The following is a 27,645-nucleotide window of genomic DNA, read 5'->3' as shown; positions in this document are numbered from 1 at the left end:
ATAAATTGTTTCATCAACAATCGATCTAAAATCCTCATCCCGACGAAGAGATCAGAAAAAAGAATCACCCACACATTTCCCCTCATAAGAACATCTGTCCGGGGACCATGGCTGCTGTTGTTCACTTCAGTGTGTCCATACTCATGATCAGAGCTGTACTTTGCATGCTGACTCGTGGTGAGGAACTAACACTGACATTGCTCTCGAGACACCGCCGACCAACACAGAGCATTGCTCTGTGCTTCAAAGCGTGCATCTGTTTCTTCTCTTTTACCTGACTTCAAAATGCTGTATCGTCTCTTTAAGCTCTGCCACTGCACCATTACGGATTGAGATAAATTATCCACAGGGGAACAAGGAGTGGCTGTAGTTGGCAATCCATAATGAGCATGAAGGGGGAATATCCAATCACGCTCTGGAGGGGTAGAGAAACTAAGGAGTATCAATCCCACACATTTATTACATAATTAAACTTGTCATAAGGTTATAAAAGAACTTAGAGCTCAGCAGCAAGGGGTACACACCGGGGAGAGAAGAGTACAAGCAAGGAGGACAATATGTGAAGTAGGAGAGATACCGGTGGGAAGACTCCGACCAGACGCCTTTGATATTTTTACAGTTGGTTGCAACATGCAACAGTGTTTGCCCAAACCCTGACCCACACTAGTTGGAGCTCCCCAAGACTATTTGGATGGCAACCTGTAGTTGTAGCATATTATCACAGCCCTACATAAAATGGTAAGCAACGAGGAGGAAATAGTTGGTGTTAGGAGTATATTGAAAGGTGTTCATTACTGCCCAGGACGGCGGACCATGGTTGGAGGAATGTGCATATCCAAGCTTGACCTGCACCCCAGTAGGGATCAAGGCGATGAGGGAAATGCTTGCTATCAAGTAAAGTGAGCATGGCGCTCTATCCCTAGGGTCTGAGCAGTCAACAATTGAGTAGAGTGCTGTAGCCCTTGAACTGAGACTGTTAAGAATTCTTAGTTTGGTGGCAAGGGTGCTGGCGATAAGGATTCCCACAGTTCGACTTCTCAGGCACTATTGACTTTCCCTACCCATCCCGACAGTCTATAAAGGTTTTGAACCCCTAACTTTCACCCGTGTGTGTTGTTTTTATCCTCTCGCAACGCGAGTCTGCATGAGGTCGTCCATATTGTCCTACAAGGAGGGGAGGCATTGGGAATTAGTCTGCATAGAGGCTCAGAATGAAGACTGCACTTATCAGGGCTAGTGTGGTGCTCCATACCGATTCTCAGCCTTGTGAGGAGGATTGAGTGCCCACCATATTGAAGCCCTCCATCAAGGCCAGTATACTCCTTGCTATTCCTGCTTGTGCCCAGTCTGAGGTAATCCAGGATGGAGGTCACCACAGATTCTCTCTTTCTTGCAGGACAGAAACATACTTGAGGGCGCTCCCAAAGTTTGTGATTCCACACAAGTTGGCAGCTTGGTTTTTACAGTGCAAACCAACAATTTAGAACTAAACTGCTTCATGGACATTAATCCAAAATTAGACTATTCAGTAGGATCCAGAAAAGAATTGTGAAAGGAACCAAAATGTAAGGTATTATTTAGGAAGTGGCAGATTTGGTCTCCAGGATCAGATGGGGGGTAGAATATTTTTAAAAGCTTGTTGGGAAACATCAACAGGGGAGCTTGAGCATTACGTTGTTGACTTAAATTTCAAAATGCTCCTTAGCAATTGAGCGAAAATTAGAGGTGGGGAGTTTTTGTTGGATGGGTTGAATTTGAGCTTGCAGCAAGATGTTCAAGTATAACTGAGGATAGAGTTTGTCATTTTGGCTTTGAGGACAGCAGTGTACAGATACACAAAGTAACAGTCTGTTATCGCTGTGAGCCAGCGCGGGTTCTACTTTCCAAACAGCAGTCTGCTCTACAGCCAGACCTAAAGAAGTAGAATAATGCAAAATATTGCGTAACTTGATAGAATTCTAGGAACTCTTCCTTGTGTTATGACTTAGTCCAAATCTCCATGAAAATGTATTCAATTTATGGCAATTCTCTCTGAAATTGATATAAAGAATGATGCATACAAAAAAGGTAGCAGGCGCCCCTCTCTCGAAAGAACAAGTCATGATAACCTGTTCAGTGGTTATTAACCACATTGAGAGTTCGCAGCCATTGCTTTTTGCTCACTGTACCTTCACAGATGGGAAATATCCATTTACATATCAGTCTGTGTCCCGCCCACAAGGGCAGTCCAGCACCGAAATGCTATGGCAATTCCTCTCTGAACAAGAGTACCATCAGCAACCCCATACACGTGTTTCAGCCTTGTTGGGCATCATCAGTGAGGTGAAGCTGAGCCTCTCTAAGCATAGTGAGCAGGGAGTCCACGTCTGGTTGCCCCCAGGTAAACCAGGGTGACCAACCCCAAGTTCCTTTCAAAAATACAAAAAAGGTAGCAGGCGCCCCTCTCTCGAAAGAACAAGGCATGATAACCTGTTCAGTGGTTATTAACCACATTGAGAGTTCGCAGCCATTGCTTTTTGCTCACTGTACCTTCACAGATGGGAAATATCCATTTGCATATCAGTCTTTGTTCTTCCGAGAGAGGGGCGCCTGCTACCTTTGTGAATTCTTTGAAGGAACTTGGGGTTGGTCACCCTAGGTTACCTTGGGGCAACCAGACGTGGACTCCCTGCTCACTGTACTTAGAGAGGCTCAGCTTCACCTCACTGATGATGCCCAACAAGGCTGAAACACGTGTATGGGGTTGCTGGTGGTACTCTTGTTCAGAGAGGAATTGCCATGGCATTTCGGTGCTGGACTGCCCATGTGGGCGGGACAAAGACTGATATGCAAATAGATATTTCCCATCTGTGAAAGGTACAGTGAGCAAAAAGCAGATGGCTGCGAACTCTCAATGTGGTTAACAACCACTGAACAGGTTATCATGCCTTGTTCTTCCGAGAGAGGGGCGCCTGCTACCTTTGTGAATTCAAAGAATGATACATGTTTCAAATAGTAACAGCTTTAAATCTCCAATGGAAGTGATTGCCTGATTACTTACCAGTAATCTTCATTACGCCAGGTCTAGGTCTTCCACGTCTCGGTCCTTACATTTTAAGGTGCGTCCTCCGATGGGAGAAAGGTGCTTCAGTAGCCCCCTAAAAAGGTTTTGCTCTTCTGATGTATTATTTTTTTCTTAAACTCCTCTCTCACTTAGCTGGGTATAAAAGTACCTCCGAATCACTTAGACTTTCTGATTGATTACCAAGTGGTTTAAAGTCAAAATGGGTTTCTGGATGGAGGAATGTTGAGGGCTACGACGAGGAACATATGGACTTGGAGTAATGAAGATTATCGGAAAGTAATCGGGCCATTCCCTCGTCGCACAAATTCCTGATCAGTCCTTACTCTGAGGACGTTCCAAGCTGATGCCGGATTCCTTCCCGATATATAACTAAGATGAGAACTTGCAGGACTTGCTTTGGCATTCATGCTGTGATAGCCGTATAACTTATCACAGCATAAAACAAACAGCAGGCCAGAGACACTGTGTTAATACCTCTGAAAATGTGAATTATGTTTTGAGTGGTGTGTGAAATAACCAAGAACTGCAGAGCACCTAAATGCATTACATTGAGCTCCAGGGATGCCTCTGATTGCCTCCTCTGTAACTGACTGATAGAGTGCCAGTCCCTATTAAGGTCCCAACTAAGACAATGGGATATACCTACGGACAACACAGTGCAAACAATAGAATGTATCCTATACATTTTCTCATATCCTCAAATTCAGTTCAATGGGGACATCTGGAAAACTCTAGTTAAATGCAGCCACTGATAACCAGGGAAGAAAGGGTCATGACTGACAGTCTGAATGCCAGAAATAAAGGCACCTGATTTCCTAGACATTTAAAGGTCTAAATTACCTTAGATGACCTAAATTGAAATATGAGGATTTAGGATGCCAGTTAGGGCATTAAACATGACAACTAGTTGGCATGATAACTGGAGGGGTGTGGGAGAAAACCCTCGATGAATACGAATGGCCTATCAAGGCCTTGTTCAGTGAGGAAATGTTCAGAAGAAGAAAACTGCATGGTAGCACTATAACCAGGATGGATCATATCATATCCTGCTTAGCTTTACGGATTGCACCCATTTTGCTCTTCGCTATACCGCACAAGGAGAATCCACAAAGTTCCACTGGTTATTGAAATGAGCAGAGAAAGCAGATTGTGTTCACCATGCAAGCTGAGACCTTCTTAAACCAATAGGCACTGGCACCCTTAAAACTGTCAAATGCTGTAGCAAAGGCCATTTCCAACCAGGCACGAAATCTTTGGAGAACTGGCAAAAAACAAGAAAAGTGCCTGTGCAGAAAGCAGAGAAAACCTAATTTACAAAATGACGACCCTAATAGTCGATCATTGATAGTCCCACCTGTAGTCCCACCTGTAAACAAAATGGGTCAATTACGAGCTTGCACATAATGGATGTTCCAGGTGTAAATGCCTGGCAATGGGAGAAATGAAAATACCTGAAATAGAACCAAGCAGTGAAGCATGGAGGTTGATGGAGCGAGAGCCCTACAGTGGCATGAGTTGGACCTCAAAGTGGCAGTCTCATATAAACATCAATAAATGCACCTTTTTCCAAATTAAAGTACTATAGACAACTACCACAGACTAGGACCTCACAGGTCTGAATCCTAAAAACAACCTGGGATCAATGGATCTTGAACCATAGAAACCCCAAGGGTACAGAAAAGACAAACGTCAGCCTGGTCCTAACTCTATATAGACGATCTTGTATTCATAGCTGTCATGATCTCTGCTTCCAAAAGATCAGGACTTGCCCAACTCCCTTGGAAGCAGACCCATAACCCCGGTTCCGAGTGCCAGCCAGTCCCAATTGGGACCTTTTGGACCCTGTCCTGGCGCCAGTGGCACCAGGCTCATAAAGATGCCCAGTCCCAGCGCTGGAAGCGCCGGGCTCATAATGCTTGGGTGGACTTACCTTCAGCAGACCATGCTGCTTACTTACCTGCCAGTTGAGCCCCTGATCCTCTTCTGTTTGGGACTACTTTTCCTGTTGGGTGGGACAGGAGCCACTCCCTAGGTTCAGAACACTGGAACTCTTCTGGAAAGCAGGAACTCTTTTCTTACCTAGGCGTGGCTGTGGAAGGAGACACCTAAGCACTACAGGAGGCTATTTAAACCACATCCGATGGATGAATCTTGCTTTGCGTTATTCTGCATTCTCTGCAGCAGAACGCTCATCGTGTCTTCTGCTTCTGATCCTGGGCCTAATGGAACAAAGGCTTACCATCCTGGAATCCAGTCTTCAGCAGCACCTGTAAAGACAAAGAAAGAACAGGTTAGCACTACGGTCTTCAGTGGCAGCGCATCTCTTACTTGGTCCATCGGCTGTAACCAACGCCTCGCGCTGCATTCCGGCATCTGAAAGACAAAGGCTTACCTACTCTTCGCATGCTCCGGAGGTCTTCGCACTGCATTCCGGCATCTGAAAGACAAAAGCTTACCAGCTCTTCGCACGCTCCGGAGGCCTTCGGCGCTGCATCCCGCATCTGAAAGACAAAAGAAGGTGCGTTTAAAGACATTGGGCAACTTTATTACTCACGTGCCCTTACTCCTTCCCACGCCGAATCCAGTGGGTATTCCAGCACCCTTCAGCTTCTCTAAAGCTCCGAGCTTGTACCGGCAAGATAAAAGGGACAGTTGGTGCGCATCGTGAAGCAGGCTATAAGCGCTTACTTACGTGCTTCCAGGCGCTTCTATTCCTCACGCGGGTTCGATCCTCAACTCTCATCAGCCCGCCATCTGCCATCGCCGGAACCCTGCAAAACAAGAGATATCATTACAAAAGACTTTTAAGACATTTGAAGTGCCCAGAACTTACCGTTTGTGCAGTTAACGACGGACAGCAGTCCTCTGAGGTCAAGAGGCCTGCACCCTTATCCAGTGAAGAAACTGGTTACGGCACCATGCCCCGAGGCAGATGGAGAGCTCGGCGTTCACTTACCTAAGGTGAGGGCGTTAACCTTTGGGGTTCTACAGGAGAAGAGAAAGGGAAGAGGAGAGAGGCACCCAATAACCTCAGTTCATTAATCCCATATTTTCTATCTGCAGACATCTTACTCTTCGAGTCAGACATACAGTGCACAGAGGTCCAGCCCAAAGAGCCAACCGTGTGTTACACATCACCTTTGAAGATACGGCATTCACCCAGTCAAGACCGGCGCCTCTGCGGGAATCAGGTGAGCGTTACAATAATTGAGTATAGTAGACCTAAAGGAGGCTTGACCCTAGGCATGACCCAATAAAGATAAAGGTTGTGTAAATAAAACACCAGGTATAGTGCCCATTCTCTTGTCTGAACTAGTGACCAAATCTCCAGCCAAATAATTGGTCCAATTACAAAATACGAATGAATTATTTTAGGCAAAGGACTTTAGCTTTGATTATGAAGTGAAAAAGCAGCAAACGTAACCACTTAACCAGGAACGTCTTGCCAGTAGTTATTGTAAAGAACAGCACAACTGAAAGATAAGCTTAGAATTTTGCTGTTTAAAGTATCACTTCACCTGTTTGTAAAAAAGAAAGCTAGCTGGCCAAACCACATGGATCTCCACCCTCAATGGACTATCATTGGTGGCAGCTATACGTATAAGCTGTGGTGTCAAAGAAAACCTTTTATTAATCATATAAACCAGACTTTCAATTAGCGTCCTACTTCTCAGTTCTGCAACAAATGGTTTGACTAATTTCATTGAAGCAAGGCTACTTTAAATGTATCCAAGCAGAAGGGAAGGCAGAGAGAGAATTTTAGACAAGATTGTTGGAAGATAAAGTTATAAAGTTCCAAAAGAAGCCTATAATCTAGTATGAATAATTTTTCACAACAGTGAACACAGTCAACAAAATTAGGAACTGCATAACACAAAACTGGAAAATGTTACATTCGGATTCAGAGTTACGAAAGTTTTTCAGTGAACTACCTGTCTTTGCCTATAAAAAAAGCAATTTGCTGATACATTATTTAGTACATGCAATGTTTAATCATGAAATTTCAAGTGAAAAACTATGAAGGTATGATTCCTTGTATAAATAGTATATAAAATCCAACAATCTTATAAAAGGCAATGTTGTCCAACATCCTTACACTTGTAAGAATATATCACTGCACCACATTTCGACCTGTGGCACTAAAAATGTTATCTAGGGTATTAAATGCCCTTGTGGACTGTTTTGTGTTGGTATGACTACCAGAAAGGCAAACATCAGATGGTGTGAACACAACTTGAATGTTCGCACAAAGAATTGTTCATCACTGGTTACAGTACATTTTTTTTTTTTTTTAAAAGGACGTGATATTTCACAGTTCCATTTTGTTATACTGGAACAAGTCACAATCTCCAAGAGAGGAAGCAATTTAAATCAAAGTCTTTTACACAGAGAAATATTTTGGACTACAAGATTAGACTCTATCACACCTCGAGGCATGAATCAAGATTTCAATTTTTCAGGTTTTCTTTAATCATTGAAAATTTATACTTTTTAGTTAACATAAATGGCTCTCTATTCAAGGCATATAGAAATTAATTTGATCAATTCTGTATTGAGAATGACACAAGCACTTGCGTTTAATCTGTAAATGACGATATGTGTAAGAATTGCAACCATTCCGAGATGCCCCCTGTATTGGTCTTTTCTTTAAGTGTCATAACATGTAATTAATACTACATAATGTGGTTAAAAATCTCTTGTGATTTGGCCTGATCTACATAAATATTTCTTAGATTTGTAATCTTTAGTTTGGTTGAATGTGATATTGTGACGAATAACCGCATAGAAGTGTATCAGGGGTCCTCCAAAAGCAAGTATTGACTGGAATGCCAAAGTAATCCAAAAAGGAGCGTTCACCAAGCAGGAAGTAACGCAGTTTATTTAGGCCCAGAACGCAGTTGAGAAAGCACGGTTCAAACAGTCATGTGGAACTGAACTGAGTGAAGTGAGCTGTCAACGTCGCCCACAGCGGGCAAAGGCTTTATATAAAAACAACATAATTTGCATACACACATTTTAAACATTTTGTGAAGCTTACAAAGCTGATTGGTGGTACTATATCAATCCCCTATATCCAGGCATACATTGAATGATTGTAATTGGTTCCTTCCATCCTGACCCCCATTCTCCAACACCACCCATCGTGACGTCACAAACCTTCCCACACCGCTCCACAATTATGTTTCAAAGCATTACATGATTGTGCTGGCTACTATAACTTTATTCATCTGCCATTAGTCCGCCTCCATTAGACACACAAAATAACTTGAGCTTGGCAAAATTCACACGGCATCTGACCAATGAGTTTTCCAGCAGACATCAGCAAGGACACAAATGACTGTTTAACCCTAGGGACACCAAAACCTCTCCTTGTGATTGGTTCCCTGCCGCTCATTCCCTCGCCCCCCAGCCCTCTTCCCATGACCATCTGCCAAGGGGTGATTTGAAACTGTGTACCTCACCATGGTTGGATTTTGTTCTACTGCATTTAATTCTAATTCCCCGCAAGTTCCCAGTGAGCACCCAGGTGCCTAGATTGCTGTCCTCAATGGTATCTACTGGTCCCATTATTTTGCTACGTTCTCTGGGAACGGCTAATTTGCAGCATTTCTCCAGCACACTGCTGTAGCTGAGCGCTTGAGAAATTCATAGTTACCCAGGACAAGAGACCCGTGGCTGCGAAAGGACAAATGTTTTACTTACCTGAGGCCTATACTCCAAAATGTCTGTTGTGGTGTTCACATTGTGCTACACTACCTTTTCTAGCCACTACCCCTGCCCCTTATCCCTATCCCGTGCATGCCCCTTTCTCCCATGCCTCATCCTGTACCCCCACCCCCATTCCACTCTTCCCCCATGGACTTCTCCTGCTGACCCGCACATAAGTTACGCAGCGCAGTGGTCAATTATTCCCTCAGCCCCCAGGAGTGCCCCCTCCCCTGCTGCGTCTCTCCTGCCTCCTCCATCAGTTGCCTAATTGATGGGTGCACCCCCCATCCTGTTTGTTACCCCCACATCCCTTGGCAGCGTTACATTTTCTCCTTTACAGCAGTAGTAAAGTACATTTCAAAATGAATGGTTTTCTCATTAATCCAAACTCATTTTTAAATGGTGCCGGAATTCAACCATATAAATACATTCTTTTTTGTTGAACATTTAAATAATACAAATATAACTAAATAGCTCTGCTTCTCCTTCTACTTCCAGAATGCACTGCGTACCTTGCTAGGCAGCACCTTGATTCACACCTTTCTGTGTATACAAATTTGTATCTCGCATCTCTGAGTGAACTGCAGCCCAGACTGCACTTCAGTCTGCAGCTCTTACAGCTTCTCCCATTATGTTTACAGCATGGACTCCTCCCTCACACCTTGCCATGCCGCACAATTCATCTCGTACCTTACTTGTATACCACACTGCATCTTTCAGCTCTGACCATATCTTTCTGTATTTTTCCACAGGTGGACGCGTTTAAGAAGGATCTGAATGCACAGGTAAGGAATATCCTTCTATGAGCAGTGCCTTTTCAATGTGAACTTCCTTTCATTATTGCTCTCTGGTCCCCCAGTGTGTTCCCTCCTCAGTGCTTTCAGTATGAATTCGCTCCAGCAGTGTCTTATTTGTTTACTTCCTCAGCAGTGCTTTGAGCATGCTTCTAACAGCAGTGCCCTGTGTGTGGGTCCTTTCCAGTAGTGTCTTTTTTTTGTGTGATCTTCCTCCAACAGTTACCGTTTGAGCTTCCCGTCAGCAGTTCTTTGTGAGTATCCTCCAGCAGAGGTTTGTTTGTGAGCTTAAGGAACATGTTTCATGGTGATACATAAGCAATTCAATTATTTTTTTTAAGAAAGGGCAAACATTGCTTTTTTCTATCCAATCCTTCTTAAACTACTATAAAGAGTGGCTACATTTGTTGAGAACTATATTGTTTATTTTTGATTTTCAGAGCTCACACATAAATAATAATGTTTCTGATGCTTGTGAATCTGCTTAGAATCACATGGTATGCATATAGTCCGACATCTAGTGGTAATCGCAGAGTATTATGCAGATAGAAAAAGAACGTAGACATGGGCGTGACTGTAACAGTATCCCTAACGTGACGTGTAGTGTCCCGAAAATCCCTTACATGTCGAGGTCCCACCAGATTGTTTTTTCCCACCTACCTAGTTGGTCGCACATAATGCAGAGCTCTTAAGAGTTATATATTGCTGTTTTTTATTTATCGGTAATTCCAGTGCTTGTCTGTGGTTCGATTATCCTCAACAACTTCTCGACGGCTGTTGACGCTTGGTCCTGTCTGCCGACGTTCCATCCTGGGCTGCTCGGCAACTGTTGACTGTTTGGCCTTGACCTCCAGCCCGGGCCTTCACTGTAGTGAGAGTGGGACCCTGTTCATTCTTTCCCCTTTGAGAATGCCTTTTCTTTACCACTTATTTTCCTTTTCTCTTGGTCTGGCAGCCGATTCCCTCTGCTATGGGGAGGACTCCTTTAAGTTTTGCCTGTCTTGCAACAGCAAATTTCCCTGGAAGGACACCCATCGCCTATGCAATAGGTGTCTCCATCGTGACCATGACGAGCGTTTGTATAAAGCCTGTAAGCTCTTTCGGCCCAAGATCCTGAAAGACAGGCATATGAAACGGTGAGCGGCCTCCGCCATGGATGCAGAGAGCCGCTCCCCCTATGGTGCAGTCGCATTAGACGAGGAATCCGTCAGCACCCGTGGCTCTCATTCGGAAGCCGTTGACCTTACTGTGGAGCCTTCATGCTCCCACATGTCCGTCCCTGGCCCGACGGGCATGCTGCCGGCTGTGCTATGGAGAAGTTGCACACCGACGACAAGAACGCTCACACACCACATGCTTCATAGCACACAACCCCCACACGTCTGAAGCGGACAGCCAGATCTCTAGGCAATTTCGTGCCTGCCTGTTATGTTCTCATAGGCCGTGAGGGGTAGGAAGATTCGCCAAGGGGGCTTCCACAGAGCACAGGCGTGCAGGCTGCGTAGTGTTCATTCTGGGCACCGCCAGGGGTACAAGGTCTCATGCATTTTCTGCACTGCTGAATAAGGCTGGGTACCTGGGCCCTTTTTATTTGCTCCCTCTGGCCCGGAGGGGATTGTGATCGGGTGCTGCTGGGTTCTCGTCGTCCCGGGGGTGGATCTCCGGCATCCAAGCGGTCCAGAAGACAACTCTATTCCTCGTCCCCCACCCCTGTCATGTGGGGGTGGGAGGAGTAGGGCAGGCCCTTGCTGCACCGTCAGTCCACCGACTCGGAAGCAGCCCAACGGGGCATCCTGCAAGGGGAGGAAGTCTTGGTGGTAGCTGTGGCGGGTGAGGGAGCAGAGGGCTGCTGTTGGTCGGTGGGGGCGGGTCGAGTGCAGGACAGTCGGTAAGTACGGACTCCTCCATGTAGGGCGGCCCGCCAGGTCATCTCCCTCCAGTGCCAAGGGGGTGGTGCGGGCGCCGGCTCCGTCTGCTAGCCCCCTCGGCTCCAGTGCTCCTCAACATCACTCGACTCCTATCCACTCACGGCCGGGGTGGAGAGAGAGATGAATGGGGCTTTCAGCGGGCTCCAGTTAGCAAATACAACGCCAACTTCAATATTGTTGAAGCGCTGCCTCCAGCCTGGACCTTTTGAAATCAAATTATCTCTGGCTTTCCGAGGTCTAGGGATACAGGATCCGGACCGGGGGGTGCACTCTGACATCCAACATCCCCAGGGAGGGGGCAGGGGTGTCACAGTCTGACTCTTGGGCGTTCTGGGGGGGCTTCCCAATTAATTTGGCCTGTCGGAGCAGAACAGCGTATAGGGAGGTCACATTGCTGTGCCCCCCCGTTGGCCAAAACATATCTGGTGCAATTCTAAACATGTCCATCCTATTGACTGCTCCCCTAAAGATATCGTCCTTAGACTCAGGATTTATTTTTTCAATTCCCTAAAGGTCCACCTGATCGCTCTCTCTGCGTACACCACATCCCAGAACAAGATTTCATGGTGGACGATTCCTGTCATTAAGGCCTTCATGGTAGGGGTGAAGAGACTTCATCCTCCTATTTCCAACCCAACTCCCGAATAGGACTTGAACGTTGTCCTTAACAGATTAATGGGGCCCCCTTTTGAGCCCATGCACAAAGTTAGCCTTAAGGCCCTCACCTATAATATTGCCTTCCTAGTGACCATTACTTCAATAAGACGGCTTGGTGAACTGCAGGCCCTTTCAGTTCAAGATCCCTTCGTGACTATTCAAAAAGACAAGGTGGTTCTGCTCACACACCCACGTTTTGTGCATAAAATTATCTTGAAGTTCCATGTGAATCAATCAATCGTACTTCCCACTTTCTTCCAAAACCCCACTAACTTAGCAGAAATAATCCTCCACACACTGGGTGTGTGAGGAGGGCAGTAATTTACTACTTTGAGAAGACAAAGCCACTGAGAAAAACAAACCAATTCTTTCTCTCTGTGGTAGCTGGTCTCAAAATCAGCTATTTCCTAGTGGATTGAAAATGGCATTGCACTGTGTTACACTCGTGCCAAGAGAGATCTACCTTTTACACCCAGAGCTCTCTACTCTGGGCACAGAGGCTACCGTAGCATTCATTGCAAATGTTCCTCTAGATTCCATTTGCAAAGCAGCAATTTGGAGTTCTGTTCACACCATCACCCAACGCTACAGCTTAGACACACACTCTAAGTCTGATTCTCTGGTAGGATAAGCAGTGCTAAGACATCTCTTTGCTACTGTCCCTTCACACATCTCACCACCATCTCCTAGTACTGCTTGCTAGTCTATGGACAGCATGCGATTCTATGCAGATTCACAGGCAACAGAAGACATAAATTACTCACCGTAATCGTATTTATGATAGTTGTACGTGCTTAGATTCACATGCGCCCACCCTTCCTCCCCTCTTGGAGTAGAAGGAACATAGACAGCTTACACCTTCTCTCTTCTGCACTCACGCATTCTGCAAGGCTCGCTCACAGCAGAAGAAAAACAACCAGTGGGACCTGATGCAGGAGGGATTTTGGGTGCACTACATGTCACATTTGGGATAGTGTTACAGTCACGCCCATGTCGACGTCCCTTTTCGATCTTCGAAAAAAAGATGCAATACTCCATTATAACCACTAGATGCCGGACTATGTGCACACCATGTGAATCTAAGCAGATACCATCAGAAATATGATTACGGTGAGTAATGTATGGCGTATTCAAATTGAGCACCAAATTTAACCATTAGGTTTTCTGCAACTGTGGTGCTCTCTTCCAGGATGTACCCACAGAGTCTCTGAAAAAGTGTGTTGTGCGCGAGCTTCCTTCGACAGTGCCTTCTCTGTGTTGGAGCCTCCTATCAACTGTGCCCTCTTTTTGTGAACTTCTTCCAGATGAGTGTATGAGCATCATCCAAAAGCGCCACCATCTGTGCAAGCTTTCTCCAGTAACAGCCTTTGTCTGACCGTCTGCCCAGCTGTGTCCTCTGTGTATGCTTCCTCCATTAGTGCCTTCTTTGTGAATGCTCTCATGCAGTGCTTTCTGTGTATGCTTCCTGTTTCAATGGCCCCTATTGAGCTTCCTCTTAGCAGTGCCCTGTCTCACTGAGCTCCTTCCAGCAATGCAGTATGTGCAAGAATTCTCAAAGTGCTTTCTGAATGAGCTTTCTCCAGTGATACTACTTGATTAGTACAAGGTGCCCTCTGTTTTAGCTGCCTTTAGAAGCGCCATGTCTCTGTGAGGTATTCTCTTCGCTTTCCCCTATATGTGAGCTTCGTACAGCAGTGCATTCAGTGTGAACTTCCTCAATCAGTGCTGTTGTATGTATGCTTCCTCCCGCATTGACATCTATGAGCTCCCCTCAACAGTGCCCTTGTGTGAGCTTCCTCCCAACAGTATGCCCTCTGGGAATTTCCTCCATCGGTGTCCTGTCTCTGTGTGCTTTCTCTCAGTAGTACCCTGCCTCTGCATTTATTCCAGCAGTGTGTTGATGGCATTAGCCTCCAAAAGAAACCTTTCTGTTGGCTTTCATCCGTACCACACTCTGCCTGATCCTCTAGCCAGCAGTGTCCTTTGTGCAAGCTTTCTCTTAGCTGGGCACTCTGTGTGAGCTTCTTGGCAGAGTGATCACAGTAGAAGAGAACATCCCTTATGCCTGAAAACCTCGACTTTAATGTTCGTGCCATGATGGAGTCTAAATTGTTGTTTTGTTGTTGATTTGTAAGCTCGGCAGTAAGCTTAAATAAATAACATTGTTCTCACTAAAAAGTATGTTATTTCTCACCATGAAACTTGTTCTTTAAGTTCAACAAAGGTATCAAACTTTTGATTTTAATAGAGTTCTCAGTGCACTGAAATGGTTAACTTCTATCCTGGTTGAAAAATGTGCATATTATCAATTTGTCATTGACCGCCATGCAAGATCTGTACGAAGAATAATTTTACTGCCGGACGCCAGTAATAAGTCAGCTTTATTTAGCTTGCAGGTCAATGCCATGCATATTGCAAGACCCAGTAGACACTAGTGTGGAACCAAGAACAAAAAGGCGAGGGGAAAAGTAACCGGCACACCCAGAGCGGACAGTCTGAGATGTTTAGCTACTGAAGACACTAAGCAAACAACCACCCAAAGTGCTTGTACTCTGCTCTCCTTACTGGAGTGTCGTCATGAGAGTTTCCTGCAAACCTCTGCCACCAGAGCTGCACCTCTGTTGGACCAGATGGATCTGCACTCAATCGCAGCATCAGTGCTCTGTGACCAGCTCCTGTCAGTGGAATAACCATTTGCAGAAGTGTCCTAGCATCACTGGCTATTCAGAATGTATATGACCATGCTTGTGTAACCTCTGACCCTTACCAGAACTGGGCAACGGACACATCTTGTCAGAAAAGCTCAAAGAACCCTGACTGCTGACACAGATGACCCACAAATCAATCCGAGTGTCAAGGGCAGGCCAATGATTTTTGTGGGGTCTTGGTCTTTCACACTCCCTCTCTAAACCACTTCCACTCTTTAACCTATACCTTATCTTATCTTCTCTAGCAATCTCTTCCACAGTCAGACGCCCCCTTCTTCCTCTTGCTAGTTTCTTGGTCCTCCTCCACTGCTGACCTCGCCCGGTATACGCAACATATCCTGCTTCCTGACCTTCCTTAAATCATCCTCCTCCTCCTTCTTGGGATTGACTTTCTCTCCCTAACCAATACAGTTTTAATGACAGATGTTGTAGTGTGAATCTACAAGATGGGGGCTAAGCCCCACACACTTTCATCATGCAGGCTTGCTGCATTTTACTAATGTGGGAGAACAACTATTGTGACTTTTATCTCTTCCTCAGAGGACCTCCAAGGTAAGTCTAATTGTACTGCATGGGTCGGTTCCCTTCTCGAGCCCCGGTGATCCAAGGGTCACCATTGACGTTGGACGAGTCGGTCAGCTCAACAGTGCTATGAAGCTTGTTGTGTTTTTGTGCAGAGGAGTGGCCTCCCTCTCCCTTGCAGTTGGCCCGCCTCGGGGAATTAGCACCACGTGGTCTGCTTTGCGGTTTCTCACACTTTGCAGGGCTGTTGGGGTTTACCTTCAGATCCTCGCTCCTGCGAGTTTGAGACTCGTCCCAGCATCTTGACTGCTTCAGCCTCTGTAGATCTTGAAGGGACAGGAAAATATTGGCAAGTATCTTTGGAAAGTGGGATGATGGGAGATATGGCTCTGCAAACTAGCATACTGGCACGGTGGTAAGGGGATCACGACTAGTGGGCTTTTTAATAGAATCTCACCCCACGACTAGGGCTGGCACTGTCTCCCACTTCCATCCATTTACAAGGCCAGGTGACCGGCCTTGTCACACTGGGAGTTGACTGTTTTTTTTACCAGTCCTTAACAAAGGAGACCAAAGGAACTTCCCATGAACTGGTAATCTAAATGCTTGACACTTCTTCCAGAATGCATGGGCAGTCCCAAATGCAAGTCCTGTCCTCCCCCACTCTAACCACACCGCATTATTACAGTCCCTCTATGCTAATCAGAATTCTGTATGTCTTCCTTATCTTATCCTCATGGAGACTTACTTCATGAATGAGTAGGGATTGAGCCACTTGCGTCCTTTGAGGCAGCTATTTAGAACAAGAACTATACAGAGGCCTGTGGGAGGGGTGGGGGAAGAGGTTAAATCAAGTATGAACCTGCAGTTCACTCTAACCCCTGGCTGTCTGGTGAGGGCTTGTTCAGACCAACCTGTATTGTTGGGTACCATTTCCACCAAGTTAGTCCTGTATTGTAGTGATAATGTTTATGAGCAGTCTAGCTCTCTAGCTCTTATGAGGGAAGAGTGATGGCCTTAAAGGTTCAACTGACACACACATCCACAAACATTAAAGGAAAGGTCAAACAGTCCATTGCTGAAAATGCACTGTTTGTGTAAAGATGAACATCAAGATATATCTACATTTGAGATAACTTAATGGGAACCTTGTATATAATAACAGCTAAGTGTCCTGAGAAAGCTCAAACTACTGTCCAAACAAGTGTTCAACACAAGATGACAGGTGGGTAATACTTTCAAATACTTTTAGAAGTTGCAGCATGTTTGTCCATGGGAATGAGTAGGAAATGATCAGTAGGCAGTTTCATATCCTAGTGAAAATACAGATAAATATTACCAGAGCCAAGGGTAAGTTGAAGAGGTGGCAACTATCAGGCTGGCAGTGATGGAGGACACCAGCAGACAAGACACAAAGGTTCACTGACCAAAGACCCCTGGAAGAAGGATTGCAGTGCTTGAGCCAAACCCTGTTGCAGCTACCGCTGAAGTAGTCAGAAGGCCTTGTACAAGGTCTGCAGGGGAGGTCCCAAGAACAAGAAAAGGACTGTGATGGAATAGAAGGCACATGGTCCCCAGGATATGGTTGAGGCTGTTGGAAGACCTAGAGGAAGCCCAAGAGTCATGGGTGCAGATGTCTGTGCCGGTGTTTGGATTTAGTTTTGGTTACAGTGTTGGTTTCTGCAACAGGGTCTGCAAGCACAGTCCTTGTAAAATGTTTGGGTGAAGGAAACCCTCTTGTCGATATCGGAATACTCATTCAATGTGACTGTTAGACAGCCATGGTATGAAGAGCTATAACACAGACAACAAAGGTATCTTTAAACCAACTTTATTCATGTTCACAATGGTGTAACGCCTAACTAACCCTATGCTATGGCAGGATTTCACTGCCTTAAGAAATCTAAGGAATGTCCAAGTCCAAAATAATTCTGTCTGTGTTTAAAACCTAACTGTCCTCACAGCTACAACAAAACTAGTGGGGGAAATGCTCTCAACCAAATATAAGTGTTTCAAAGTAAATGCATCACAGTTCCCTGATTCAAGTTCAATATAGTTCCAACATAACCTTGTTTCACTAAAGATTGATCAAGTTAGTCTTTAGATTCACCAATATCACAGTTTGCATTATTTGCTGGTCTCAGGTCTTCCTTCGCCAAGTTCAAACGGGCAATACAGTTTACACAACCCGGTGGTCTTGGGATTCCCCTCCCCAAGATGAAGGCAATAAAGTTCACACAACACTGTGGTCTTGGAGTTCCCTTCCCCAAGATCAACTTTCAGCTATTGAATTGTTCTCCTCCGCTTCACAAATGAATATCAGGTCCACTTGACCCTCCCTTCCTTTTTATTTTCACCAAGGAGTCACTCCTGTTTGCTGGTTTCCAATTTTGAGTTTTACTGGCTTTTGGTCTAGGCGCAGTTAACAGACCACAATGTCCACCCATTACAGGTCACACAGCCATAAGTTCCCCAATCCTATTGCTTAATAGTTCATCAGGACAGGCTTTCATTTCACTGCAGGATTTTTCATATAACTTTCCAAATGCTTGCTGATAATGGGGAACTTGTTTTCCCCAAGATGCCCTTTATGGTTATTACTTCACAGCTTTTCTTCAAGTAATAGGTTTCTTGTCGTTCACTTGGTTTCAGTTATATCACACTCTTCATGTGATTCAACATTCAATATATATGCAGATATATGTGAGATGGTACAGGCTCAACAGCCCCTTTCACAGAGTGTGTTATTCAATAATAATGTGTTTCACTTTGTACGGGCTCATTATCCCCTTTCAAAGAGTTTTGTATTCAATAATGGTAAGTTTAACTTGGTATGGGCTTAACAGCCCATCTGAGCCACAGAGCCTTTCTAGAGCTTTGCCGGGTTGCTATGCTCCACTCAGTGGCTTCCCTCCTCTTCTACCTGGGTAAAGCAACTCACCGGTTCGCTGACTGCTTACTCCAGGTACGGCAGCCTCTGGCTCTGCCTCCGCTTCTCCGCGATGCCTGGTCTCTGCTTTCACTCACACAGGGCTCCCGGTCCTGTTTGTTGCACACAGCAGGACTTCCGAGATTCTCCTCAGCATCTCGGCTTCTCGCCCCTCAGCATGGCAACTTCCCGGTCTTCTCCTCGCGTTGCTCCACCTGCACCGCTTGTACCTCTCTCTTGACACTTCTGACTTCCAGCTTTTATACTTGTTTCACCTGCAGCCCATTGTGAATGGAAAAAAGGTATTTTCAATTGCCTGACATCGTTCAAGCCCATCAGTGTGATATGCCTAACCTCTCTTCGTCACAGTACCAGAGTGGTACTTGTCATAGGAAATCTGTATTACTCCTAGTTGTCTCTTCATCTCAGTTCTGAAATGAAAATCATAGGGGATAATGGACTGAGACTGAAAATAGCCCATAAAGGCTAAGCGAGGGGAGGATAGGTTATTACTAGGAAAGGGGGGTGATATCATGTCTCGCCTTCAGGTACCCCCTCTCTAATCCCCCAAGGACCCTATACCCCGGTGATCCTCCGCTCGCTTGTCTACCCCTAGGGTCGGGATCCAAAAGCGATGTCCCTGGCCACCTGAACAGAAGATCCCTGGGGAGTAGATGTGAGAGCACCTTCAGGTTTCTCAAGTGACCCACAAAGAGCTGGATTCAACAGAAGCACTGAGGAAACAATAAAGACCCTTTTAAAACAGGTCACTGGATGCTTGTGTCAGAACTAATGAGTGAAATGCTGACCACAAGAAAATCCCATGAAAGAGGACTGCTGCAGGAGTCAATTTCAGGGTGTTTCACGACACAGCAGCCACGGTTGAGCATCAAGAAAAAACTCTGGTAAGGTTCCAACAAGGCAGCAGCGGCTCTTTCCCAGTCCAGTGAGTTTCACTGTCCCTGAGCTTCTAAGAGGGTACATGGCTGAAATGCCAGAGGATCCAGCTGCTCCCATGCAGATCAAGAGGGAGGTGCCTGAAGGCAGTTTCCCTAGGCCCACTAGGTATAGTTTTATTCTAAGCAGGATTAGGAGTTAACAGCAAGCTCCGGGGGGGCAGGGAGGGAGTGTGGGGGAGTTTTGGGGGAGAAGGGAGAGAGGGAGAGACCCTCCATTCGCCTTCCCCCACACCATTCAAAATGTAGGTGGACATCCAGACTTTGGTGGCCACTTGCACGGACACGTATGCACACGTACGGAAACAGACAAAATGGCCCATCCAGCTGTATAAGCTACAAAGAATACAGAATACCTCAAAGAAAATGGCTTTATAGCTATTTTGCTACTTCTCAGAAAGGAAGAGGCTACCAATGCAGTAAAATTGGTACAGCGTGGTAAAAATCAAATAGAAATACGTAGCTGCCACTAGCCAGAGACGCCAACATAGTTTTGAGGTGAGAAAACTCTGTCATGGAAAAAATTGGGTACTTTGGAAGCAATCCTGCCAACGTAGCCCTATGCGCTACTTAAGGGTATCGCTCCAAATGAATGAGTTCCAACTTTCACTGAGGTTTAGGGAAAAAGCCTCACTGTTGTCAAAAATAGTTTCGGGACACTTGAAAGCCAGCAAGATGACCAAAGACCTGCCAAAGTTAACAGATGAGAACCTAAAATGGATTTCTGAACTAATGCTTCCACCTACAAAGTTGGGGCCTACCATTCCTTTTTAATGTGCATAATATTTATGTATCTGCAACATGATATAACAAATGTAATATTTAAATCTGGTGTGGACATTCCTTTATGTAAAATATTAATGTTGCCTTTATTATTCATGCCACCTCTCTCACAAGCTCTTACCCTTAGCCCCTTGCTGCTTTTCATAGATGAACTGCGGGAAGCCTAAGGAATCCCTTCCCTTATCGATGGTCCACTCAGTCTCTACACTAGGGCTTTGGGAAAAGCTGCTGGCCCATATATTTATAGACTGTCTTATGTTAAACCCTACTGAAAGATTTCACTGTCGGAAAGCATTGAGGATTGTGTTAAGATCAGAATTCCTATATTTAAACAAAAAAAAGGTTTGTTGGTAAGAGATAACTATTGTATTCTATTTTTAAATGAAGAAAGAAATTGTTTTTCAGTTATCTCTTAATCCATTTTTTTTTGAGAGCATAATTGTTTTATCTTAGATTATTACAGAATGTCTGTGCCACAGACAATATTGAACTCGTTGATATTAAACGCTGGTGGCCCAATTTACAAAGAATTGTGTAAACCTGTAGCAAACAGGCACTGGATGTTATGCTTGCATGCATACACAAACTGCAGATCATGGGCAGTCACAAAGAATCCCACGCAAATAGTGAACATTTTGCATTTGAAGTAAATATGAAAGGAGGACTGTTGTATTGTGCACTTAATGGTTCTTTGAATGACTAAGAGTATTTTGTTATACATTCCAATCCAGTTTTCTTTGTTTTAAAAGGCTTTTTATTCACTAATCAAACGTCTTGCATCATTAATATAGAAGAGGGAGTCGACACATGCTTCATGCCCAGCCTTATTTCATCAGGTCTCCTGTAAATAACCACCTACCTTATTAAAGATGGCAGTGTGCATCTTATGTCAACAATCGTAATGGAATGGCTGACAACGACATAACTCTGCTCCATGAGCCAGAACTTGGAGCTATTAAGAGGCAGAAGCATCCTGACCAACTGTAGGAGAGCGAAGGCAGAGATACAGAGAAGAGGGATCCTGAGATGGCCAAGCTAGATGGGCCACTTATGGGCCACTTATGGGCCGAGATAAAGAACAAGAGGTGGCTTAGCCGTGTAGGCCACGTTGTAGAACAGGGAAGGCTTCGAGGAAAGGCTAGAGTAAACATCCTAATTGGTGATATATGCCAAAGGCTGACAGGAGCCAGGCTGTGAACAGGAGAAGCTTGAGAGTAGCCTGCTGGAGGCTCTATCCCACATAGTGGCAGTAGCTGCAAAGCCACCAGCGCCAACTATAAATTAAGTTTAATTCTTGGAGAAACCTTGACTCTTGAGGGTTCATAATTACTGCAGTCTGACTAAAATCCCTAGGTAGAGGGGAAGAAAATCATACCGAGAAGAATCCCTAGGACAAGAGGGGTAGCTCTGGGTTTTGTCTTAGCATCAGAGACATCTAGGAAAGACAGGAAGCTGCAAGCTCTGCATAAAGAGAGCCCAAGAGCAAGAAGTTTTACGGAAAAGGTCTTGCCAGGGAAGGTACTCAATAAGGCTAAAGAGTTCAGAAGGAATACTTTACACTGGGGTCATCTGCCAGGCCAAGTTAAAGAAGCGTGCTGGGGCAATTAAAGCTTCCCTTAGGCTGTGACTGATTTAAAGGACGTTTCTGGGTTGGACACCCAAAATCCTTTTAAAGTAGCATGTGGACTGGATATTGGGCTTGATACACTAGCTCCTCTTAGTATAGGCGCTTCACTGGAGTTGCCTTTTCCCACCATCTTGTCACTGTGCTCTTAGAATCTCTCCATTGCGTTGATTACCTGTCCAGTATGCATCCCTCCAACCCTTTCTAATTGTGGGTAATTAAAGGTGTTGAAGCATCCCTAAATGGTGTGTGTTCTGTTGCATCTTCCCTGGCACACCAGTCTGTGTAATCCTACTTCCAGCATTGGCCTCTGTGTGTGTTTCTTCTCCACAGTTCCTATCAAAACTCTTCTGTGGAAGCCTTTTCCAGCAGTGCTCTGTCAGTGTGAGGTTTTACCAGTATTGCCTTCGGCAGGGTGAGCTTCCTCCAGCTGTGCCCTCTGCAAGAGCTTATTCCATTGACCCCTCCATGTGAACTTCTTCCACTTGGGCCATATGCCTAATGAGCTTCTTCTGATCGTGCTCTTTGCAGGAGCTTCCTAACATTGTGCACTGGGATGGACAAGCTTATTCTAGCAGTGCCTTCTGTAAGCTATGTCGTGAACCGCCACTGTTACCAAGAAGTATGCGAAGACAAAAGTGGGTTCTCAAAGCTTTATTAAACTTCTTATAAGTGCACAGTATTCCTTAACACTATCTAAAATGGGTATTTGAGCACAATAACGTGTCCGGATAGAATAATTTGAACTCTGTGTCAAGCTGGGTCTTAATGATACCAGCCTTCAAATAAGGAAATTAAACATTCCAAGGCCACACTCTTGGATAGTCCTTACTAACTTTGTAGGTATGATAGTTCTCCTGGGCATCCTGGGTCTTTAACGGTTCTAAGAGGTTGTTGCCTCTGCCTTGGGCGATCATCGACTGTTGTGGGTTTAAGGGTTCCCGAACCCTCTCTGTTGCGGATGACTGGTTGCTGGCTCCTGGAAGCCCCATACCACAAGGACTAAACCTGAACATTAGTCTTTTCAACCGTTGGGCAGTCACTGAGAGTTTACTTAAAAAGACGCTAGAATGGTATCTATGTTCTGTTTTTCGACTCCCCTTAGGTCTGCTCCTTTTCTCGCTCCACTCCTGATGTACTATGTGATCCTCTCTTGTTCCTCCTCCAACCATCTATTCCTGCCTGGCCCACTGGATCATTCTGTGTTCTAGCAGCTTCACACGTCTTTTGTGCTAGATGGAATTACCAATCGAAATCTCAGACCAAATAACCGGACAGACTGGAGGAATATGGCAAAGTACTACTTTATTCTCAATTTAATAAAGCAGGGTCATCTGGCAGACATCAGACTGATGCTTGCACACACAAACTTGATTACGCTTGTAATCTATGATGTCATCCTATGTGACAAAGTATAAAACCTATTAGGGGGAGGGATGGATTAGGGGAACAAATGTACTTATAGAAGTTATACGGGTTAGTACTTCATTGGCTCTCTTATCTGTAAAACAACCCTCGAACTACCTCTATATACTCATGATACTGATTATAGCAAACAAAACCGCAGCAGATTGGTCTATGCAACACTGTATAGCAGGTTGCCCCATAGATCCCCTGATTGGTTGGCATGCCCACCCAACCTTGGACATTCGACTCGGCTAGCAGCATGTACGGAAACCAAAACCCATGTGCTTGAATCACATCAGATTACTCCCCACTTTCCCAATTAGACCATCATATCTCATCAGTCTGGCCGTGAGCCAAAGTTTCCCATCTGTATTTGATTTAATTATACTTGGCGTCATTGCACTCTACCTTGCATAGACTTTGTACACTTTGAATTGTCCAATACTTGGCTCTTGCAAATGTTTTCTTCTTTAATCTTAGAGAAATATGTCTCATGTCCATAACTCATGTGTTGGCTTCCCTTTGTGCTTTGCAGCTATTCCTTAAAAATAGCATCCTTGATCCCAAGCCAACATCGACTCCTCTTTATTTTGCGCTCAAATCTTTTCTTCCAGCATCTCCCGACTCTCCAACCCTGATCGGCTTCTGGGGTAGTTGATTTCAATATTTAGACAAGCCATGTCCATAACTCGTCCGACTGCCTCCCTTTGTGCTTTGCGGCTATTCCTTAAAAATAGCATCCTTGATCCCAAGCCAACATCGAATTTTGCACACAAAGCTTTTCGGGGGTTCTTCTAATCCGAATATTATCAGTAAGTGGTGCCTTCCAATCACCTAGTTCTCACTCGGTCCATGTATGTCACTCTCTCTTGTTCGTCACCCTGATGTTCTTCCATCCTTTCCCTTTCCTCTACTCTCCTCCCTTCTTTTTCTCCCACTCTTCTTTCTCTTAGCTCTATTCCTCTTTCTGTCCCTCCGGCTACTAGTATATTCTCTATCCCTCTTCTCTATCCCTCTTCTCTTCCCTCTTCTCTTCCCTCTTCTCTTCCCTCTCTCTTCCCTCTCTCTTCCCTTCCTTCTCCCTTGCCTCTCTTCCCTCTCTTCCCTCTCTTCTCCCTTCCCTCTCCCTTCCCTCGACTCTAGTCTCCACGCCCTTCTCCTAGTCTTCACTCCCCTCTCCTAGTCTCCACTCCCCTCTCTTCCCATTCTCTACTCTAGACTCTGCCACTACTACTCTGTCTCCCGCTGTTTCACTCTTTCATCTAATTCACCCATTCTCCTTACTCCCCCTACTCCTAAGCTTAACCACAGTCACTCATCAGACATGGGCTCTCACACCCAAGTACCACTGTCTCTCACCAAACAATATTTCATCTTGCACACTCTCCTGTAATCTTCCTCTATGCTCCGCCACACTATCCTTCCTCCACTTGGTCCTTCTTTCCGCCTTTTCCTCACTTGACCTCACCCGAACAGCCCACACTTACTGTGTCCTTTTATCCTCTAGCTCCTGTTGGCTCTTCCGCTCAGTTGGTTTCCTGGGCCAATAGTTGCATTTCATTTCTCCCTGTGGCGGGTAACAGCAATGCGACAACATAAAGCTCCCTTTAAGAACCACCCCCTACGTGAACACGGGTCTGCTGGTGCCTGGCAATGGCAGTCCGTCAATTTAGAGTTTGACCTTGGTGCGAGTGTCTTCACCGCTGGTCTCTTTCTCTCTCTTTCTCTCTCCTTTTCTCTCTTTCTCTCTCTTTCTCTCTCTTTCTCTCTCTTTCTCTCTCTTTCTCTCTCTTTCTCTCTCTTTCTCTCTCTTTCTCTCTCTTTCTCTCTCTTTCTCTCTCTTTCTCTCTCTTTCTCTCTTACTCTCTCTTACTCTCTCTCCTCTCCCCACTCCCCTCCGGTGGGTTCCTCACTCCACTCTTTGCCACACTGGTTTCTGGATGTAGTAGTCCTAGAAAAGCAGAAAGAAACCACTTTCCAATACATGAAGAGGTAGGCATGGGGTTATAGCAAGTGGTACTCTGCACATTTAATCAGACACTAGTGGAGGGGACAAACTTTGAGGCACACCCTCTCCCTGCCCCTGGGGTAAGGCTGGCTTTGGCAAATACACTGGTAGGCCTCCCATCACCCCTTGATTGGGTCAGGTCCTTGACTCTGTCACAGTATCCACTCCTCCGTGGTGTTTGATCCATCCACTAGTGCCCCTTTCAGCTCTGGCCATTTGTTACCAACTGGTACTGCCTGCAAAATAGCAGTTTCTACCTCTACTTCCTTGACATCCTCACCCTTTGACAGACATCGCCTTATCCTCACCAGTACCACTCTCTGCCACTACCTTCTCCTGATCTGAGGGTCTCATGTGGCAAGCCTGTGCCTCTGGTGGGGTTGCCAGGGGATTTTCCCATGCCGCCCTTATCCAGCATCATACAGCTTGTGGTCACATTTGACCCTCCCTGGTGACCCCCACCGTCCGCGTAACAGGTTAGGCAGTGGACTTTGGGCCTCATTACAAGTTTGGTGGTATTCCGACAGTAAATTCGCCAGAATACCGCCAAACAGAATTACTGTTACACCACTTGGTCCGGCGGAATTACCGCCGGATTACAAGTGGTGGTATGGCGATGTTGGTCCCCATTTATGTAGTCCATAGGTCTCCATGGAAATTTCGGTGTCATTTTGCAGTAAGGTGGTGGAATTATTGCCAGAATTTTGCTGGAGGTTTTTCTTCCGCCTCACCACCAAAGTTGTACTTCTACTGAGGCCCTTTGTCACAGATCCTAATACAGTTGGCCCTCATTGTGAGTTTGTTTCCATCAGTGACCTCTCCAAGAGCTTCTTCCAGTTGGGCCCCTTACAACATGAGCTACTTCCAGCAGTGTCCGTGCCCTTTTTTTCATTTTCCGCCGATTATCTCACGCTGTTCTGTTTTTAAATTTTCTTAGGCTCAGACCCTTGTTGGATCCCACTTTCCTAAGAAGATGACGGAGCTGGACCGCCTACTGAAGGTATGTAAAACTTTGATTCTTGATTCCCCAATAGACGTTCTGTCTAGTTAATACTTGATTTCTTATCTGGGGCTCTTTTTCGTAAATTGGATATTCTTTTTCCTGGCTGCAGTTGGCTGGTATCCTGGTTGTAGGGGCACAGTGATGAGTCCGATTGTCGCTAGTATCTTTACAGACCTGTATGTACACCAGTTACACACTGCACACACAGGAGTGTTGTCCTCTCTCTGGCTCTCTGTGCGTGGGTGTCTGGATCCTATTATTTGCTTGAGCACATCGGCGTGTCTGCATACGTGGCTGAAGCGTTTAACGGTCATGTGAAAGGGGCAATTGGTAAATCGGATCATCCAACTATAAAAACCCTTTCAAAATAAAACATAGTAATATTGAAATACCACCTTTTCATCTACTATGGTTCTTGGACAAGCCTTGTTCCGTGGTCTGGGCAGTGCAATGAGTTGGTTTCTTAGGATGTATGGAGACTGCTATTCACCCTCTGGAGGGGATTCCCTAAGGAGTGATGCATGTTTGTGCTGGGTTTTATGTAGCACATGCCTACCTGTGGATACAGTGATGAGATGCAATAGTAGGATAGACCATTTATGGTACAACTGGAAGATCATGGAGAAGGGGTCTTGAGGGTGACTTGCTGTCTGAGCTTGCAGCTGATGCGGTCCGCAGTTAGGTCTCCTTGTCCATGGTTCCAGTCCCAAACAGATCTTGTGACTGGTTGTCTTCTGTATCTTTACTGGAACCGTCCCTCGAAATATTTGAACAAATCCTTCCCAGTGGTCTTTTAATTCCCTTTGGTTGCTGTCACCATTGTCCTGTCAAAGCGCGAGCAGCGAAGCTGTTGAGACCTTTGTCATGATGAATGCTCTTATCCTTCTATCGATGTGACAACCCCCCAGCCATTAGATAACATGGTAAAATCACAGCTACAATGGAATAGTATGGGTGAAAGGAATCCCATGTGTGAGGCGGCTGGCAGGAGACACTGTTCAAGCTAGGGAGACAATGCATGTAGAGGGGTGGAAGGCACACAGGGGTGAGGCTGTAAAAAGCAGTGTTTAGATGACAATGGGCCTCATTCCAAGTAGGGCGGTAAGGGATACCGGGCACCGTTAAGGAGACCGGTGCCGGTAATCCCTTACCGCCCTACTACGAGGTCCCTTAGCGAGTCCCACTATGGGTGCCTGGTTTTACCAGGCGCCCTTAGGGGGAGCCGCAAAGGGACTAGAGAGCTAATAACGGTACCGCAAATTGCGGTACCGTTATTAGCTACTTCCCCATTCCCATTGAGTCCTATGGGGGCTCAAATGGGAATGGGGAATGGATATTTCAATGGGGACTTACCGGTCCCGCAAAGGTCGGACTACACCGGTAACTCCCCATTGAACCAAGTCGGAGTCGGTACCGGTATGGGAGGTAGTCATGGCGCAAATAGCGCCATGACTACCACCATACTCGGAATGAGGCCCAGTGTCACCACTGTAATTTGATAAATAGTACTTAAAATTTGCTCCTATACCAAGTGAACACCTTTTGAATGCTTA

The 27,645-nt window shown here is 45.5% G+C and overlaps 1 protein-coding gene across 1 annotated transcript in view; it reads left to right on the top strand.

Moving 5' to 3' along the window:
* Positions 1-27,645, top strand: part of PSME1 (proteasome activator subunit 1) — a 152,480-nt gene that overhangs the window by 30,902 nt on the left and 93,933 nt on the right. The window contains exons 2-3 of the mRNA XM_069634001.1: positions 9,526-9,558; positions 26,027-26,089. Coding sequence (XP_069490102.1) covers positions 9,526-9,558; positions 26,027-26,089 — 96 coding nt within the window. The remainder of the gene's footprint in view (positions 1-9,525; positions 9,559-26,026; positions 26,090-27,645) is intronic.

The sequence above is a fragment of the Ambystoma mexicanum genome, chromosome 13, assembly GCF_040938575.1.
Source record: "Ambystoma mexicanum isolate Mex_15411 chromosome 13, UKY_AmexF1_1, whole genome shotgun sequence".
In the NCBI taxonomy this organism is placed as follows: domain Eukaryota; kingdom Metazoa; phylum Chordata; class Amphibia; order Caudata; family Ambystomatidae; genus Ambystoma; species Ambystoma mexicanum.
The sequence above is the reverse complement of the archived record's forward strand: the minus strand, read 5'-3'. Positions and strand labels throughout refer to the sequence as shown.